General features: G+C 34.1%; 2 protein-coding genes across 2 annotated transcripts; both read right to left on the minus strand.

Moving 5' to 3' along the window:
• Positions 1–110: 110 nt before the first annotated feature.
• LOC9302258 (calcium-transporting ATPase 8, plasma membrane-type) lies at positions 111–8,403 on the minus strand. The gene is made up of 35 exons (XM_021030127.1): positions 8,237–8,403; positions 7,453–7,650; positions 7,160–7,276; positions 7,033–7,069; positions 6,807–6,922; positions 6,582–6,713; positions 6,393–6,482; positions 6,202–6,271; positions 6,021–6,091; positions 5,845–5,928; positions 5,687–5,764; positions 5,519–5,593; positions 5,325–5,408; positions 5,165–5,247; positions 4,937–5,045; positions 4,778–4,833; positions 4,648–4,690; positions 4,456–4,539; positions 4,224–4,349; positions 4,046–4,111; positions 3,862–3,960; positions 3,512–3,622; positions 3,228–3,395; positions 2,944–3,003; positions 2,684–2,848; positions 2,345–2,461; positions 2,085–2,183; positions 1,740–1,877; positions 1,544–1,644; positions 1,402–1,447; positions 1,181–1,315; positions 988–1,095; positions 792–883; positions 599–708; positions 111–407 (listed from the first exon to the last, which is right to left on the minus strand). Exons 2-35 carry the CDS (start codon positions 7,594–7,596, stop codon positions 397–399), a joined length of 3,225 nt encoding a protein of 1,074 aa, XP_020885786.1. The 5' UTR covers positions 7,597–7,650; positions 8,237–8,403; the 3' UTR covers positions 111–396.
• A 4,597-nt stretch (positions 8,404–13,000) lies between these two features.
• On the minus strand, positions 13,001–14,879 carry LOC9302259 (nucleolar and coiled-body phosphoprotein 1). The gene is made up of 6 exons (XM_002866139.2): positions 14,561–14,879; positions 14,366–14,430; positions 13,840–14,272; positions 13,684–13,758; positions 13,533–13,594; positions 13,001–13,337 (listed from the first exon to the last, which is right to left on the minus strand). Exons 1-6 carry the CDS (start codon positions 14,693–14,695, stop codon positions 13,226–13,228), a joined length of 882 nt encoding a protein of 293 aa, XP_002866185.1. The 5' UTR covers positions 14,696–14,879; the 3' UTR covers positions 13,001–13,225.
• Positions 14,880–15,979: the final 1,100 nt, after the last annotated feature.

The raw sequence follows: 15,979 nt of genomic DNA on the forward strand, positions 1-15,979 counted from the left end.
TATTCACTGTTCTCAGTTTTCTCATGAGAGTAAAATTTTATTTTATATTTAACCGTTTCAAAAAGATGTAATAAATTGGTCAAGAACACTTTGCCACTTGAATAACTGGGTCACACAGAAGTAAACGTTTTCCATTTTTTTCGAATTTTGATTTCTTGGTTAAAATCTTTACCCAGTAATGATTCGAAAGGTAGTCGATCATATTACAGAAAGATAAAAAGACCAAAAAAGAAAACCAGAAATCCAAATTTGCCCGACCAACAAACCCCGAAAACTGTACTTAAGCGGTTTCCGAAAAATATCAATAAATCCATACCAAACCAAACGCCTTTTTTGTTAGTCCTAAAAAAGTATCAAACAAGTTCACGAGTGTCTTGAGATAAACCGGCCTCCACATCAGAGTGAACCTGAGAAAAAAAATCGAACTCGTTAATTCTCAAATCATGATTTTCAAACTTCAATTTCATTTCAGTCCCCTGCATAATCTAGCCAAATCCTTACTAGTTTAAATTCAGAACAAGTCCTACTATACAAGATAACCAAACCGGAATTTTCACATGAATTAATGGAGTAATCACAAGCTGTAAGTTATTATTACCTTCTCCAGAAGACTTTTTCTTCTTGCCCCAGCATTTCAGTGCTGACAGTTTGTTGCTTAAAGGAGCTGCCGGCACCGGAATAAATTTCCCGACCAAAGCAAGTGGCCAACTGGTCAATTTACAAAGGTTCAACTAAAACGTTAGTTATGTTTCAACATTTTTAGCTGTAAACAATATTATAATGAAAGTGACCTGATAACACCGATGCCAACACAGATTAGCCATTGTTTCCAGTTAAGTTTCGTGGTGGAAGCAAATTTACCGAGGAACTCAACAATGATAACCTGGCAAACGAAAAAATAAGACGGTTTTGATTTAGTGTGGAAGAAGTTAGAGTTTATGAAATGTAAATTACAATGCTTTTGTGATACACCAAATTAGTATTTACCTGGAGGACGAGAGTTATGAAAACTATTCCCATAAAGAGACGATTCTTGATCACACCTTTGAAGATGTTCTTCTCATCTGGTTTACGAGCATTGAACTCATTGAAAGCCTGTTAACATAGAGTTTGATTAACATATACAGTTGACATTCTGGTTTTTATACAGTAAGAGAAGACTTAGATTTAATTAACTCACTTGGCAGAGAACAAAGGCGTTGAAGATTATTGTGTTCTTCACTCTGGTGGCGTGTGCATGCTCTTCATGCTCCAGGCCAAGTATGCTTATGCCTCGGAAATTGAGTGTTAACAATACACTCACTTGATAGATAGCCTGAAAGATATATATTTCAACTTTTTATTAATATATAAGAGGGGGTGATTTCAAATAATCAGAAAGTCTATTCACTGATTTTATACCTGGATCAACAAGTTTCTCCACATGATGTTGGTAATAAGAGGTTCTCTGCAAAAAGAAGTCAAAGCAAATAAAACAACAATAAGTATGTCTACAAAACCATATGTGTTATTTAAGTTTGAATGAAAGCTGCAAAAACAGTACTTTCTGCCAACTGGAGGCCTCCCCATGAGGTGATCAGTGGGTGGTTCAGTAGCCAAAGCCAATGCTCCAAGAGTGTCCATTATCAGATTAACCCAGAGAAGCTGTATGTTAGAAGAAAACGCAAATGTATGAGCATAACTATACAATATTTAGAGATTGAGATCTGAAAAGAGCTAACTGCAACAGACACTCAAACCTGCACAGCGGTAAGTGGAACATCACCACTCGAAATAGCAGCTACAACGTTAATTATGAGAGCGGCGACATTGACTGTGAGCTGAAATTGGATGAATTTCTGAATGTTGGCGTACACTGATCGTCCCCAGCGAACAACCTATATATCAGAAGCCACCACCAGTTTAAGGTTGAGTACCAAATAGCAACAGATTGAATTACGAAAATGCATTCTTGGATTTGCCCAAAATTTACATGGATAATGGATTCACAATAAATTTTCTAATGAAGCAAGGATTTATGAGTCTTGCAGACCTTAATCCAACAAATGAATCTATAAAGTAGAGAAAAGTGAATTTGAATAAACCTTGACAACTGAAGCAAAGTTGTCATCCAAGATGATGATGTCCGAACTCTCCTTAGCCACTTCTGTTCCCGCTATTCCCATAGCAAGACCAATATCTGCCTGAATCCACTCAAAAAAATTAACACCAATGAGATAATGATCGGCTCTCTGAGTATATATAGACAAAACACATGGCCAAAAGAAACTTTCGTAGATGTAGATTTCGACATTATCAGTTTAAATTTCAGTAAATTGCTTCAACTGCTTGAGAATTACTATACCTCGTGCAATGCAGGAGCATCATTTGTCCCATCCCCGGTGACTGCAACAATATGCCCTTGTCGTCTCAGAGATTGTACCAGCAGAAGTTTGTCATTGGGCGATGATCGGCCCATAACCTTCACATGTGGAGTAACAACAAAGTCAATTTCGATTTAGGCTGTTACTACTACATCATATTACAATAAACTGATGCATCTGATGTTCAACGAGAATATCTGGATTGGGTGAAGCCTGGTGACAGGCCAAACCTCCCCATAGAATGAGACTAAGACATTCAAAGTATGTACATACCAACACATTCAAACTTAATAATTAAAAAGCAGTGTTGAGAACAGTACCGATATTTTGTCACTAATCTTGTCCCTTTCTGCATCAGTCATCGCACGGAATGATTTTCCTTCAATGAGAGTAGGCTCAGAGAGATCTGAATCTGAAGTTAATATTCCACATTCCAAGGCAATAGCCCTGGCAGTTTGGACGTTGTCACCAGTAACCATACGAACCTGAAAACCCACAGATATCATGAAGTAAACAATAAATTTCTGTCACTTGTCTTTCTGTTTTTTTTTTTTTTTTTTAAATCGAACAAAAGAATTACCTTGACACCAGCATTTTGACACAACTGAACAGAATCTTTGACTCCTGGTCTACATGGATCCTGTGCACATTTCAAACATTTCGATAAGAAACTCTACCAAGAATAATGCAGGACATGACATGCGGGTTGTTGTCTGATCTATAAAAAAAAATTGCCTATAATGGAATACTATGATAGGTGAAGCAGTAAACCGAAATTGATCTCAAAGGACGAGAGCCACAATACCACAAATAAAGTAACAACATGCCAATATGTACATAATGAACAAACCCATCGATCCTCACCTTTATGCCTACTATAGCTAATAAAATAAGGTCATCCTCTGGGAGTACCCACTTTGAGAGCTCTTCGCCTGTTGGGACCTTTTCAGCCTCATAGGTTCTAAAGGCGAGTGCAACACATCGTAAGGTTCTTCCAGCCATATCGTTAATGCCATTCTTGAAAAACAATGCCTGGTAACATCAAAGAAATTGGAGTGGGCTAAGCATCATGACAACCCAAAGGCTAATCACAGATTCAAACAAATACATATGAGTTCGGAGGTTAATAAATTAGACTTTTCACAAACCTTGTCATCAGTCATTGGTGCCACATTACCATCCTCATCGATGTAGCTTCTGCATGATGCCAGGACAATTTCAGAAGCTCCTTTCCAGTGAACATGAACTTCACCATCAGCCTGAAAAGAAATATCGAAGAGAAGAAAAAGTCAGGGAAAAAAAAAAAAAAAACTGAATTGTGCTTATGTAGAGTCTGCATAGATATTATTTCGACTAGAGTAGACCTGCACGTTTATATCTTTCACGCAACCTTATAGAAATAGAGTACAAAAATTCCTCAGCTAAGAAAGAGATCAAGAAAACTGATTTTCTACCCCAAAAACACATAGTATCTACATTTTAGGCTGCAGACATTTACCGTTTTTACAGCAACACCACCACGTTTCTTCTCTGAGTTAAATGGAAAAGCATGAAGGATTGAAGACTGCGACCTGGCTGTCTCAAAATTCATTCCCAGCTGAAAGAGAAAAAACACATATCACTCTTCAATTCATAGGTATAAAATTTCGAACTAGAAAACAATAAAAAGTTAAAAATTAAACCTTAACTCCCCAGCCAAGAATGGCCTTTTCTGTTGGTGAACCAGAGTATTCTAAATCACCGCCGCCCTGTCAGCAAATAAAATCCCATGAGTCTTGTCTTCTCAACAAAGAAGCAATGTTAAGGAACTTATCTAGAAAGTCTGATCCTTCAGACAGAATATCAAAGCTTAAAACTTACCTCTGGGACAAAAATACTACCAGTTGTGTTTTGAGATATTCCTTCAACAACTAACGAAGTGATAGTTGCTGGCAATTGTTCAGTATCTGTTTTTTTGCCCCCAGCATACGACTCGACCACTGTCATCTTTAAAATAAAATAAAAAACATTTAGTATCATCAAGTGGCGAAACTGTTCACTTGAGTCTTACTCTAACATGGAGCGAACTCAGATTTGTAAACACAAAACACACCTGATTCAAAGTTAGTGTTCCAGTTTTATCGCTGCAAATAGTGGTGGCAGAGCCCATTGTCTCGCAAGCAGATAGCCTCCTCACCTGCACGTCAACTCTTTGTCATGCTATATAATAGAAATACTAAAAGAATCATATATATTGTTCCCTCCCAACCAGAAGAAGGATAGAGAGAAGGTCAAATAATCATACCAAAGCCTTATCTACCATCATTTTCCTCATTGAATAGGCAAGGCTGAAAACAAATACAAGAAAAGCAAATATAATCAGCAAAGAGAAGTAAACTAAAAGGTCTGATATAGCCAAGATAGGAAATACATACGTTAAAGTAACAGCCAATGGAAGACCCTCAGGAACTGCCACTACGACAATTGTAACCTGCAGCAATAGCCGAGTATTAGCATTACTAATGAAAATTACAGATATTTACTGCTGGATCCCGAATCCCTATTATACTAAGATGGTTAACTAGGAAACATACCGCTACGGTAAGGACTTTGATCACATCATCAACTACATGACCGATTTTTGTCTTGCCTTTAACAAATTGAGGACCTCCATTAGCGGCTTTAGTGTGACCGGTGAAATATCTGAAAAATAAAGAGGACAACATACAAAATTCGCATAATGTCAACTAGAATCGTTCTCCTGCAGTGAACATGATATGGCCGAGTTCCAAAATAATAAGCAGCAAAGATAGCATTCATACCGAGTCAGAAGAATCACTAGAACAGCAGCAGCGACCGCTAAGCCAATTGAACCAATAAAAGTAGCTACCCCATTTAAGCGCACCTGGTTCAAGCAAGTCAAAGATTAGCTCGATTTGTAAAAATTTAAAGCTTACATTAACAATGGTTTAAGATACCAACCTGCAATGGAGTTTCTTCACCATTGTCTTCAGAAATACTGGCCATCAGCAATCCCCATTCAGTGTTGACTCCAACACCAGTAACCTTGCAGAAAAAAAAATAACATACATATCACACAAATGGAAGAGAATAACAACTATCTCCTGAGAGATCAATTCTGCTAAGGAACAAGAAAAACTAGGCCGTAATCCTACCAGCATAGAACCATTTCCATCTGCCACTTTACAGCCAGACATTAAGAATGGGTCCTTGTTGGCGTCTTTGTTAACCTGGCAATGACAGGGAAATCGACACTTAAAGAGTTATACCAAGAAGACACGAGAAAATCAACAATTTCACTATGACAAGAAACAAAAACACACTATTTTGCTCTCTCCAGTCATGCTAGACTCATCAATGGCAAGAGAGTGGCCAGCTATCAGGATTCCATCCGCAGGAACCTAAAGATAATTTTCAATTTCGATTAGACACGGTAATATGGACAAAAACAAAATTTAAAGGAGAAGAATAAATCACTTACCTGATTGCCAATGTTGAGGGGTATGACATCACCCACCACTATGTCATAGATCGAAATTTCCACTCGTCTTCCACCTCTTAACACCTGTGCAGCAATCAACAGAAAGTGTAGTGTAACTAAGAAGGAAACAAGAAAAAGAGTGTATGAGGAGAAGTATCAGTGGGGCAAATTTATACCTCCAGATGTATGTTTCTCTTTTCATCATTCAAGTTTTGAAACTGGAGCGACTGTTTGTAGTCACTGACAGCTGCAAAGGAGAAGAAAGCATCAAAATAACAGTAAGAGTCATTATCAAAATTATTATATTAAACAAGTTTGTTGACACAAAAAAAAAAAAGTTAAACAAGTTAAAATTACCTGTCACAACAACCACAAGAATCACAGCAAATGCAATGCTTCCTCCATCATACCATCCTTCTTTGATACCCTGTCAATGATTGTTATCCAAATTAGCTAAGATTATGTAAGACCAAGGTTAATTTGGAGGTGACATTACACCGGGGGAAAGAGGGAGGATCCAAATTTAGTTGATTAATTTCATCACAAACCTCTGTTTTTATCCCAAGTGCTAAAGACGCTACTGCAGCAACCATTAAAATGATCAAGGTGAGATCATGGCAAGCATCCCAAAGAAACCTCTGTAATGATTAACAAAAAACCAACACGCTTTATAAGAAAGTGAGCAGAGAAAACCTAACTTGTAGCATAGAGCTAATAATAAATATGCATCTTCATACCAGAAACCCTTTGCCTTTCTTGCGAGGATAGGTGTTTGATCCATAAACGGTCTTGCGCTTTAGCAACTCATCATCATCTCCACTGATACCTTTCTCTGGATTTGTCTTGAGCAAATTTGACAATCCTTGAGCCTGATGCAACAAATACATGCATACCAATAAGTTAATTAGAGACAAGCTATAACAAAAACCAGACATAAGCACGTTTCATGACAGAAAACTTACCCCTCCATATTGCTCCAGGGAAGCAGTGTTGTGATCCTTTGACATTATCACAAGCTGTTCAGGTGTAATTCCAAAATCACCAGCCGGAGTTGCAGGCGCTGTTGTTTTTTCACCTCCTGAAGAGAGAAAAAGAACACATGAACAAGGTCATACATAAAGACTGTCTTCTCCCACATTCAGAACCAGATAATGCACAGCACCAAAGTACACAGTTAGCCAAAATTACCTTGCTCGCGTCCCATATCCATAAAACGATTCGCAGCCTAACAAAGAAATAGAAGAGGCTAATCACTAAAATGCACAATCTCATGATAGAGGAGACATATGATTAACTAGCTGCCAGACAAATTTACCAAGAGAGCATGAGCATGACTTCTGATCTTCTGTCGCATTTCCCTCGTTTCTTGCTCCTTCTTCAAGTCCAAGGTGTAACGGAATCTTCGGGAGGCATTGAGAACCAGAGCAGCTTTCTGTAATAAACACCATTCATTGTTAGCTCAAACATACAGAACAAACCAATCCCGAAATAACAAACAACGAAAACACTGATTTACATATAAACAAGCATTCATATCGAAAAGCCATAAAACAATTGTTCATAAAAAGCAAACAAACGGCATCTGAAAAAAGGAACTAGGTGTCTTACTCTCCACTGTTGAAGCCGCTCAATTGAAGCATTCTTCGAGGGGATGTAGAAAGTATCGCTATCGGAGTCGGCGTTATCACTCTTACCCGACTCCAAATCGCTTCCCCGGCGTCGTCCCGGCGATGGCTTCAAGAGACTCGTCATTGTTGCAGTCGCAAGAGAGAAGAACCACTCTAAATCCCTAAATCTCAAAAAACACTGAGAACAAAACAAAAAAAAAATTATAAGATAAGTAAGTTTTCTGTTTAAAGGTTGCTTCTGCTTTCGACAACCACGTGAAATATCAAGCAGGAAAAAAGCAATTTCTCATGGAAAAAGAAAAAAGATAAATATCTCTTCGAAACAAAGTATCTTCTCTCCGGGAAAAATCCAGAGAAAATAAACAAGTGCGACAAAACAAACTGTGAGAGAAGACAATAAACCACAGAAATTTTCTCAGATTTCTTCAAAAATCCATAACATTAGCCTTGAATCACAACAATATCATGTAAAATCGAATAAAAAAAAAAAAAAAACCGATGAACACGAAATCACTCCCACCACGAGAAAAACGCTCAGGAACGGTTAGTCCAGTAGTAGTCAACAAAAATTCAAAATAAGTAAGACTAAAGAAGAAGAACAAAAGGAGACAAAGCGACCAATACTGCAAATTTTTAATTTACACCCAAAATAATAATTAAATTTTTATTAGTAATACTTTAATTAGGCTATATTCTCGAAATCCGGAACTCGTTTCTTAGTCGGTTGAAGCGAAAATCGAGACGAGAAACAACTCGATTTTTACCTGGAGCGAAAATTCCGGTTAATTCGCCGGAGAATGTATTTCGTTCTCGCCGGGAAACTTTTAGAATGATCTCTCTCTCTCTCTAAAGCTTGGGATGAAACAGTAGTGAACAAATATATAGATCTAGGGTTAATGGGTAACTAAATTAGAGGAGTTCTTGGGCCGGTTATTGGTAATTTCCATTTTCTTGGAAACTAAGCTACGTGGCACGCGCTAATTAAATGCTATTGCCTATTGCAATCAATTTCCTTTTTATTTTTTTCGTTAAATAAATCTATGGATTATTAGTTTGTTACTTTAATTAAAAGGACTCTATCTAATGAAAGAAAAAGAAAAAAAATAAAAAGAAGTAATGAAATAGATAAGGTTAACAAAAACTTTCCTTCATATTTTTTACCAGTTTTTTAGATTATTTAGAAGTAACATTTAAATAGCTGAAATTTTATAAATATGTGTCATATCATCTAATTTTATTAAGTAAATATCAAACAAATTATTTTGGAAATTAAGACTATATTAATAAATTGAATAAAAGTTTGACTACGTGCACCTGTGGAGTCACATAAGTATTAATGTATTACATTATTTCTCAGATTACCTTGGAAATTTGCATTTACTAACAAATAGATTAATGTATTACATTATTTCTCAGATTACCTTGGAAATTTGCATTTACTAACAAATAGAAAAAGAAAAAAAAAATTTGAATACTCTGGTGTCCTTAACCCCCAAATTTTTCTCTCACTGTATTTCCGAGTTCGAACCCATAGATAAAATGTTTATAATATAAACAAAGAGTATTTGAACTTGTTGACAAAAAAAAAGACAGAGTATATTTGAACTTTGGACTATACTACTTAACTTTGGCATTGTTTACTTGTGAATACATTTTAGTTAGTATGTTTTCGTTATCGCTTACTATTAATAGAGCCCTGGTATAAGTACATAACATCAACACATTTTTCGTCTTTATGCACCGACTGCTTCAATATATAACAAACATTACGAATAATTCGTTTATTAGTCACCATTCTAATTAATTGTTTTATTAGTCTATCCACTAAAAATTGCCGAATCGATAAATGGTAAATTGCGTTTTAAAGAACGCGGAAACACGGAAAGTGAAACGAAACGTCGTGTGAACGATGAACTAAATGTTTTGTATTTCGGAGACGTTAATAAGAAGCGATTCCTACTCAATATCATGTTCATTTCCACGTATGAGAAACGAATAAACGATTCACTAAGAATATAATTTACAAAAAAGAAAATTTACTTTAATATTAAGAGATTGTACTTATATAGAAAAGATCATAATGGGGTCTCCTTTTTTAAAATTACGCGTAGAGGAGTTCCTGTAAAGCTTTCGACACCACTAAGTAGAAGCACCTGTAAAGTGTAACAATAGATTAAGATTTGTGACAGAATATCTCAATTATTAGAATAATAGCCAGATATTATTATTAAATTAACCAACAATAATGATTTGTGTGTGATATTATTATTATTATGTCGAATAAAGAAAATGGATTAGACAGGCGAGAAAACCCTAGAAAAACAAAAGAAAATAAAACAAAGGTCGGGAATTATAATGCTGCCACGTGTACAGACAGCTAGGTTTCTTTTTAATATTTAACGTCATATTTTGTATTTAATACTTTCTGACGTGTGAAGCTCTTTTGGTCTTATTGATGACGTGTCGATTTACTAGAAATATGATTCTTTACGTGGCATTGCAAACCGACTGAATTTTTATGAACTTTTATTACTAGATTAATCTCTTCGGTAGAGCAAATTTTTAGCTCAATATCAGTTTCTTATAGTATTCATTTATTTTAAGATTGTGAAAAAATAAATCATTCTACTTTTAGACGGTTTCTTAGTTTCCGAAACTATTCAAAATCATCAATGGGACATAAATGAAAATAATTTACTGAAAATGACATTACTAGTCCCATGCAGTAGAAACAAACAGAAAGGTAAGATCGCAAGAATATTAAATATGATCATCGAACAACCACTTCTTTATTCAAGTACAAGAACATATAATTCTTCACTTAAATCAGTCTAGTCATTATACATCTATCCGTACATATGTGACTTATAAAAGTAATATATATTAGGTTATTGCTTCTCGTTGAATCAAATCATCGAGAAACCCATCTGAAAATTCGACTACTGGAAAAATGTATATCAACGGTGCAATTTGCGTTTAGCAAACGGGATCGAAACACTTGTGATGCTCCCTTGGCGAAAGATAGTCTACGAACAAAAGAGAATAATTAAGAGATTGGTTATATTTCTTTTTATATATATATATATATATATATATATATATATATATATGTTGCCTAGATTTTTTATAATACTTTCATTAAATGAAAATATAACCAATGACTTTGTAACCTGTTACGTTGATCCCGTTAATGAAAATGAAGGAAACAGAAAGGATATTTATTTATTTATTTTTACCAAAAAAAAAGAAAGGATATTTATACTTCAAAATTAAGAATGTTCACGAGAGAGGAGATATGCTAAGGAAAAGTCAAGAGATAGTTAAGCTAAAATGTCTTATTATGTCATGAATTTTGTTTACTTCTATCTAAAATAATGTTCACAAGAGGAGGAATAATCAAGAAAGAGTTAAGTTAAAAATGTCTTTATTATGTCATGAATTTTGTTTACTTCTTCCTTTGCGTCTTTCTTCTTGTCAACGACCATGTTCTTTTCTTATTGGTCCATTAAAGAAGCAGAAAAAACAAAGTAACTAAAGGTTTATTTCACGTCGGCCAATAGGAGAATCAATATTCGTTCTTATACGAATCAATTGATAGATTAATTTATGTATATAGTAAACTTTAAAGAACCACTATATTGACTATAAGAATATCTCTTATGGACAGACTTTAATTAGTTTTTTCCAGAGCGAATTAGTATAAGATATACTCGCGTGATTTGTTCAAATCAGAGAATTATCTAGTCGAAACTCAAATGTCATGTTTTATTAGTAGTTAATTTCTTATATATTCATCAGTATTCAGAACAGTCCTTTAGTTTTTGTTTTAAAACATTTGTGTATTATTCATTTCTCTATTTTTGATAATTTTTTATATTTTCCGTCATTTTTTCATCGTCTGGCTATTCTTAATCACGTCGTTGTCATTTCATATTACTTTTAGTAATAAGAAATAAAAAGCAGGGGTTAATTTCGTAATCTAGAAGAAATTATTGGTAGGATGTGATATAACAAATATTATCAACCCTAAATTATGAATTTTTGGGACCATATATTCACACCCAAACATACTTTTGAACATTTTTCTTGTCAACAATATTTTTTTAGACATTTTTAATCTGTATTTTAGCAAATATCTGATTTCTTACCTACTTTTTTTTTAAATCGTGATCATGAAAAGTTGAAAACAAACAGGTAGGTCCATTTTAATAGGAATAAGCATAACTAAATTCAACAAAAAATGATCATTTTAAATTTATAATTCGTGTAGAATATAAATTTTAAATGCCTTGATCTAATACCATACAGTTCGACTAAAACAATAATCAGCAATTCAATCGTTTATCAAATATAGGTTTTTCATAACAAAAGGTTATATGAAGGGAAATTTAGTTAATTTTGGATGAATGTAGTCGTCGAACATAGTATAATTTTGATCAGTTAAACTGAAAAAATTCGGATGAGAATAGAACCAAAAAACGAGTTGACACGGCCATACCATTAGATTCCTTTTACTTTCAACCATACGGTATAATTCGAAGAATGTAATGAATTGTCCGAGAAGCTAATTGGATAGTGGCCTAAGGTCAATATATAATTTAGATGTAAACATAAGTTACATAATACCAAACTAGATTAGATCTCCAATTCTCCACTTATGAGATATTTAATGAATAGTGAAAGAGAATATAAAATTTAAGAATAACAGAAGTCTGAGGAAAATACCTATCATCAACTAACTCCAACAACTAAATTTTGTAACAAAGAAAAAACACAACTTCAAGCATTGGATGCTTTTTCACAACATCAACCCAAAGTTTACAAGCATTAAGTTAACATAAAGAACCGACCGACAAAAAATAATATTTTCTATAACGATATTTGTTTTACTTAAAAACTAAACGAATATCAACTTTCACTAATTTATTAACAAGATCGATATATCATATATGTAAAGGCAAAAAAAAAACAACACTTTGCCTAATGAAAACGCAAGAGACCAATATAACAAAGATATGCCTCGTTACTTCACAATACTCTCAACTAAAATTGATCAGAAAGTATAGAATAAAGCACAACTCACTAATCAAGTCATTAGCAATAACATGTGCATAAAATAGGAGGAGACGATTTGAATAAAAAATAATTGAATATTTGGTTAGTAAGCCAATAGACATAAACATCAAAATGTATATGTCGGCCTAAATTATCCTATGTCTGCAAAATGCAAAGTACAACAAATATCTGTATACCTCTATGTCGGCTCAAATTCTATGCACAAAAAAAGTCAATTGATGAGGACCGGTCAGAAACTCACCAGATACGGTTCAAAAACCTGAGTCGAGTTAAACCAAACCAATATTTTGAAAACTGGACCGGAGATTGATTAATTTTTAACGGTTTAAAAAGTAATCATGGTGTAGTTATTATTATTCAACAAGAAGAACAATCCCTTGTTCGACATACCGGTCCGGTTTGGTTCTGAAAATATTGACTCAACCCTATTTTCCAGGATCCAGTCCAGCTCATTGAGCAATTTCTCATTTTCAAAGCTCAAACTCAACAGTAATTAAAACAAGAATCTTTGAAGTCAATTTAGTGAACAAGAAACTGAAACTGAATCATGTTCTTATAAGATTAACGGACACAAAACTTGAGCCCTTTTAGGGTATTGAAATGATCAAAGCAAAAGAAAATAAAAAGATAAATAAAAAAGAAGCAATGTGAAAAAGGCAGTGTTGTTTGCTTATCAATCATTCATTTTCTGAGTCTGAGTTAGGAAACTTAGTCGAATGTGACTCAAGATCGATCTCTCCTCCTCTGTAGCTTCCTCGTTTCTTCTTCGTCTTCTCATGTCGGAAACCCCTAAACCAAAAGAAGATGAAATATAATAAATCAAGATATGAGCCTAAATCAAAGTCCAAAGGCTGAGGAATATACTAGGTTTTACTTTGGTTATGATTTTTCAAACCCGAAATTACAAAACTCAACAACCCTAGAGCCTCGTTGTCTAGGCATAACTCTAGATATACAATAAGTCTAAAGGGTGAGGAGCATTACCTTCCTTTCACTTGCCCGAGAACCTCTTGAGCTTTAAGACCATAGCCATATGCAGCACCATGCTATAAGACAACGAGAAGCAAACTTCAATAAAGGCATTAATAAAACAAAGATTGTTATACAAGGAGTAGCAATGAAGATTATATCGAACCTTTGAATTGTACGAGTTGCTTTGTTCAGTGAACACAATTTCATCAACGTTCACCCTCTGAAACGGTTTCTTCGGCTGTAAATAAGTGAAAAAAACACATCAGTACACAATCCTCGATCCCCCAAAAAAAGAGTCAACTGATGCAAACGCAAATACCTCTTTTGAGTTAGAAAGCCCTTTTCCAGACTTCTGATTTGTTGATTTCATTTCGCTTTTCTCAACATTTCCATTTTCCTTAGTTTCAGTCTCCTTAACAGGTGTTTCTTGAACATTCTCTTCCTTCTTCCTACGTTTTGATTCTTCATCATCATCCTCAGTCTCTTCTTTAGTCTCTTCAGGCTCTGATCTTTTCCTTTTCTTGGAAACTTTCTCCTTATCATCACCAGCCTCAACAGATTTCGACTTGTTTTTCTTCTTCTTTTTCTCCTTAACTCCATCATCGATCTCAGCATCAGTCTCTTTAACCTTCTCCTCCTCAGTTACTTCCACCTTTGTTTCCTTCTTCTTCTTCTTCTTCTTCTCCTTCTTCACATTCTCTACACCTTCCACTACATTCGCCTCGGTATTTCCAGCTGCAGCTTCATGATCTCTACAAGACACAGAACATAACTAAATGATGCAATGCAACTAAATTCGAATAAAGAACATCTTGTTACATATAAAATAAGCGAAACAAGCTTACCTCTTCTTCAAAAACTCGCTGAAAATATCCTCTAAATCAGGTAAACTAGTGTTCAATTCCTTCTTCTGAAACAATTAACAAAACAGCAGATTTATTGTAAGAATCCTATGCTATATCACCAAAGTATCAATTCCATAGCAATTAAGGACAAAGTTTTGGTCTTTTCTCCAAAGTTCGAAAATTGAATATACAAACCTCGATTTCAGCTTCGGAGAGAAGTTTCTTGAAGCATTTGGAAAACCCACATAGCTCCAAGTATTGAGCAATCGAACGAAGAAGAAGAGCCTTCTGCTCCGATTCCAAAGTCGAGGTTTTGCTCTCGTTGCCCATATCTGGTCTAGAGATCAACAATTGACGAGCCTTGAGAGCTAAGAGAGCTGGGTTTAAGGGAGGCTCTGCTGCTAGGGTTAAATTTTGAGCTCAAGACAAAAATTGCTTGGAACCAAGACAAGGATTTAGAGGAAAATTAGGGTTTCTTTCCGGGTGCGTGCAAATTAAACCCGACCCGGATTATGTACCCGGTTTGTGAGTTTCGGCTTCTTGAACTTAAATCATCACTTGAGGCCCAATGGGTTATTAAAAAGGTAAGAGCCCAATGGTCATTAAAAAAGGTAAGAGCCCAATGGGTAATAACATGATACAAAATCTTGGGAGATTAACATATAACTAGGATATGACACTTTTATTTAAATGTATTTAATAACACATTTAAATAAAAGTGTTATTAAAAAGGTAAGAGCCCAATGGTCATCAAATAATACACCGCGGTTAATTATTTGATTTTTTTATTTTTATAAATTGATGAATTTATTGTGTATAATATTTTTTGTTGTATACCGCGGGTCACATACGTTGTATCTAAAATAAAAAATTTTAAGTTGTATTTGTTTTGTTTAGTGTTTAATATTGTATAATTGTATTTTGATTTGTTATTTATAGGATTTCACCTGTGGTATATTGTCTCGTATTAATATTGACCCAAACCCGTCCAACCATATAATCTAAAATGAAATTAAACATCATTTTGTTATTTTTTTAATAACACTTTTATTTAAATGTCATATAATTCGAGTTAATTTGAAAGTTGCTTTCAAATAGTTTCCATGTATATTTTTAAATTAGTGTGTGTTTTTGGACCAACCCGTAAAAACAATTTATAATTGTATCTTAAAATACTAATTAGGATTTCACCCGTGATATACTGTCCCATTTTAGATAATTGTAAAAATTAAAGAAAGATCTGAATGACTCAATTTCGGGTCTGAATAAAATAACGACATGATTAAATGCTCAATTTGTTCTTAAAAATGTTAATATAGATTACACACATATTTTTATTCATCGATTGAGTAATATATGTCCGTTTTAAAAAATTTGAATTGTAACATATGCAGAAAAAAAAAAACTAAAATTTACTAACTATTTATATATTTTATAATAATTTAAAATAATATAAATATAAGATCAAATAAAAGTGAAATAAGAATCATATATTTATGTTTAAATTAGGTTGAGAGGTTTTAGGAAATTAGTGCAAATTTGTTATATTAGCATTAAATCATCATATTTGATTTCTTTATCTATAAAAATCGTGGAGAATATATCATAAATAAA

The sequence above is a fragment of the Arabidopsis lyrata genome, assembly GCF_000004255.2.
Source record: "Arabidopsis lyrata subsp. lyrata unplaced genomic scaffold ARALYscaffold_8, whole genome shotgun sequence".
NCBI lineage: Eukaryota > Viridiplantae > Streptophyta > Magnoliopsida > Brassicales > Brassicaceae > Arabidopsis > Arabidopsis lyrata.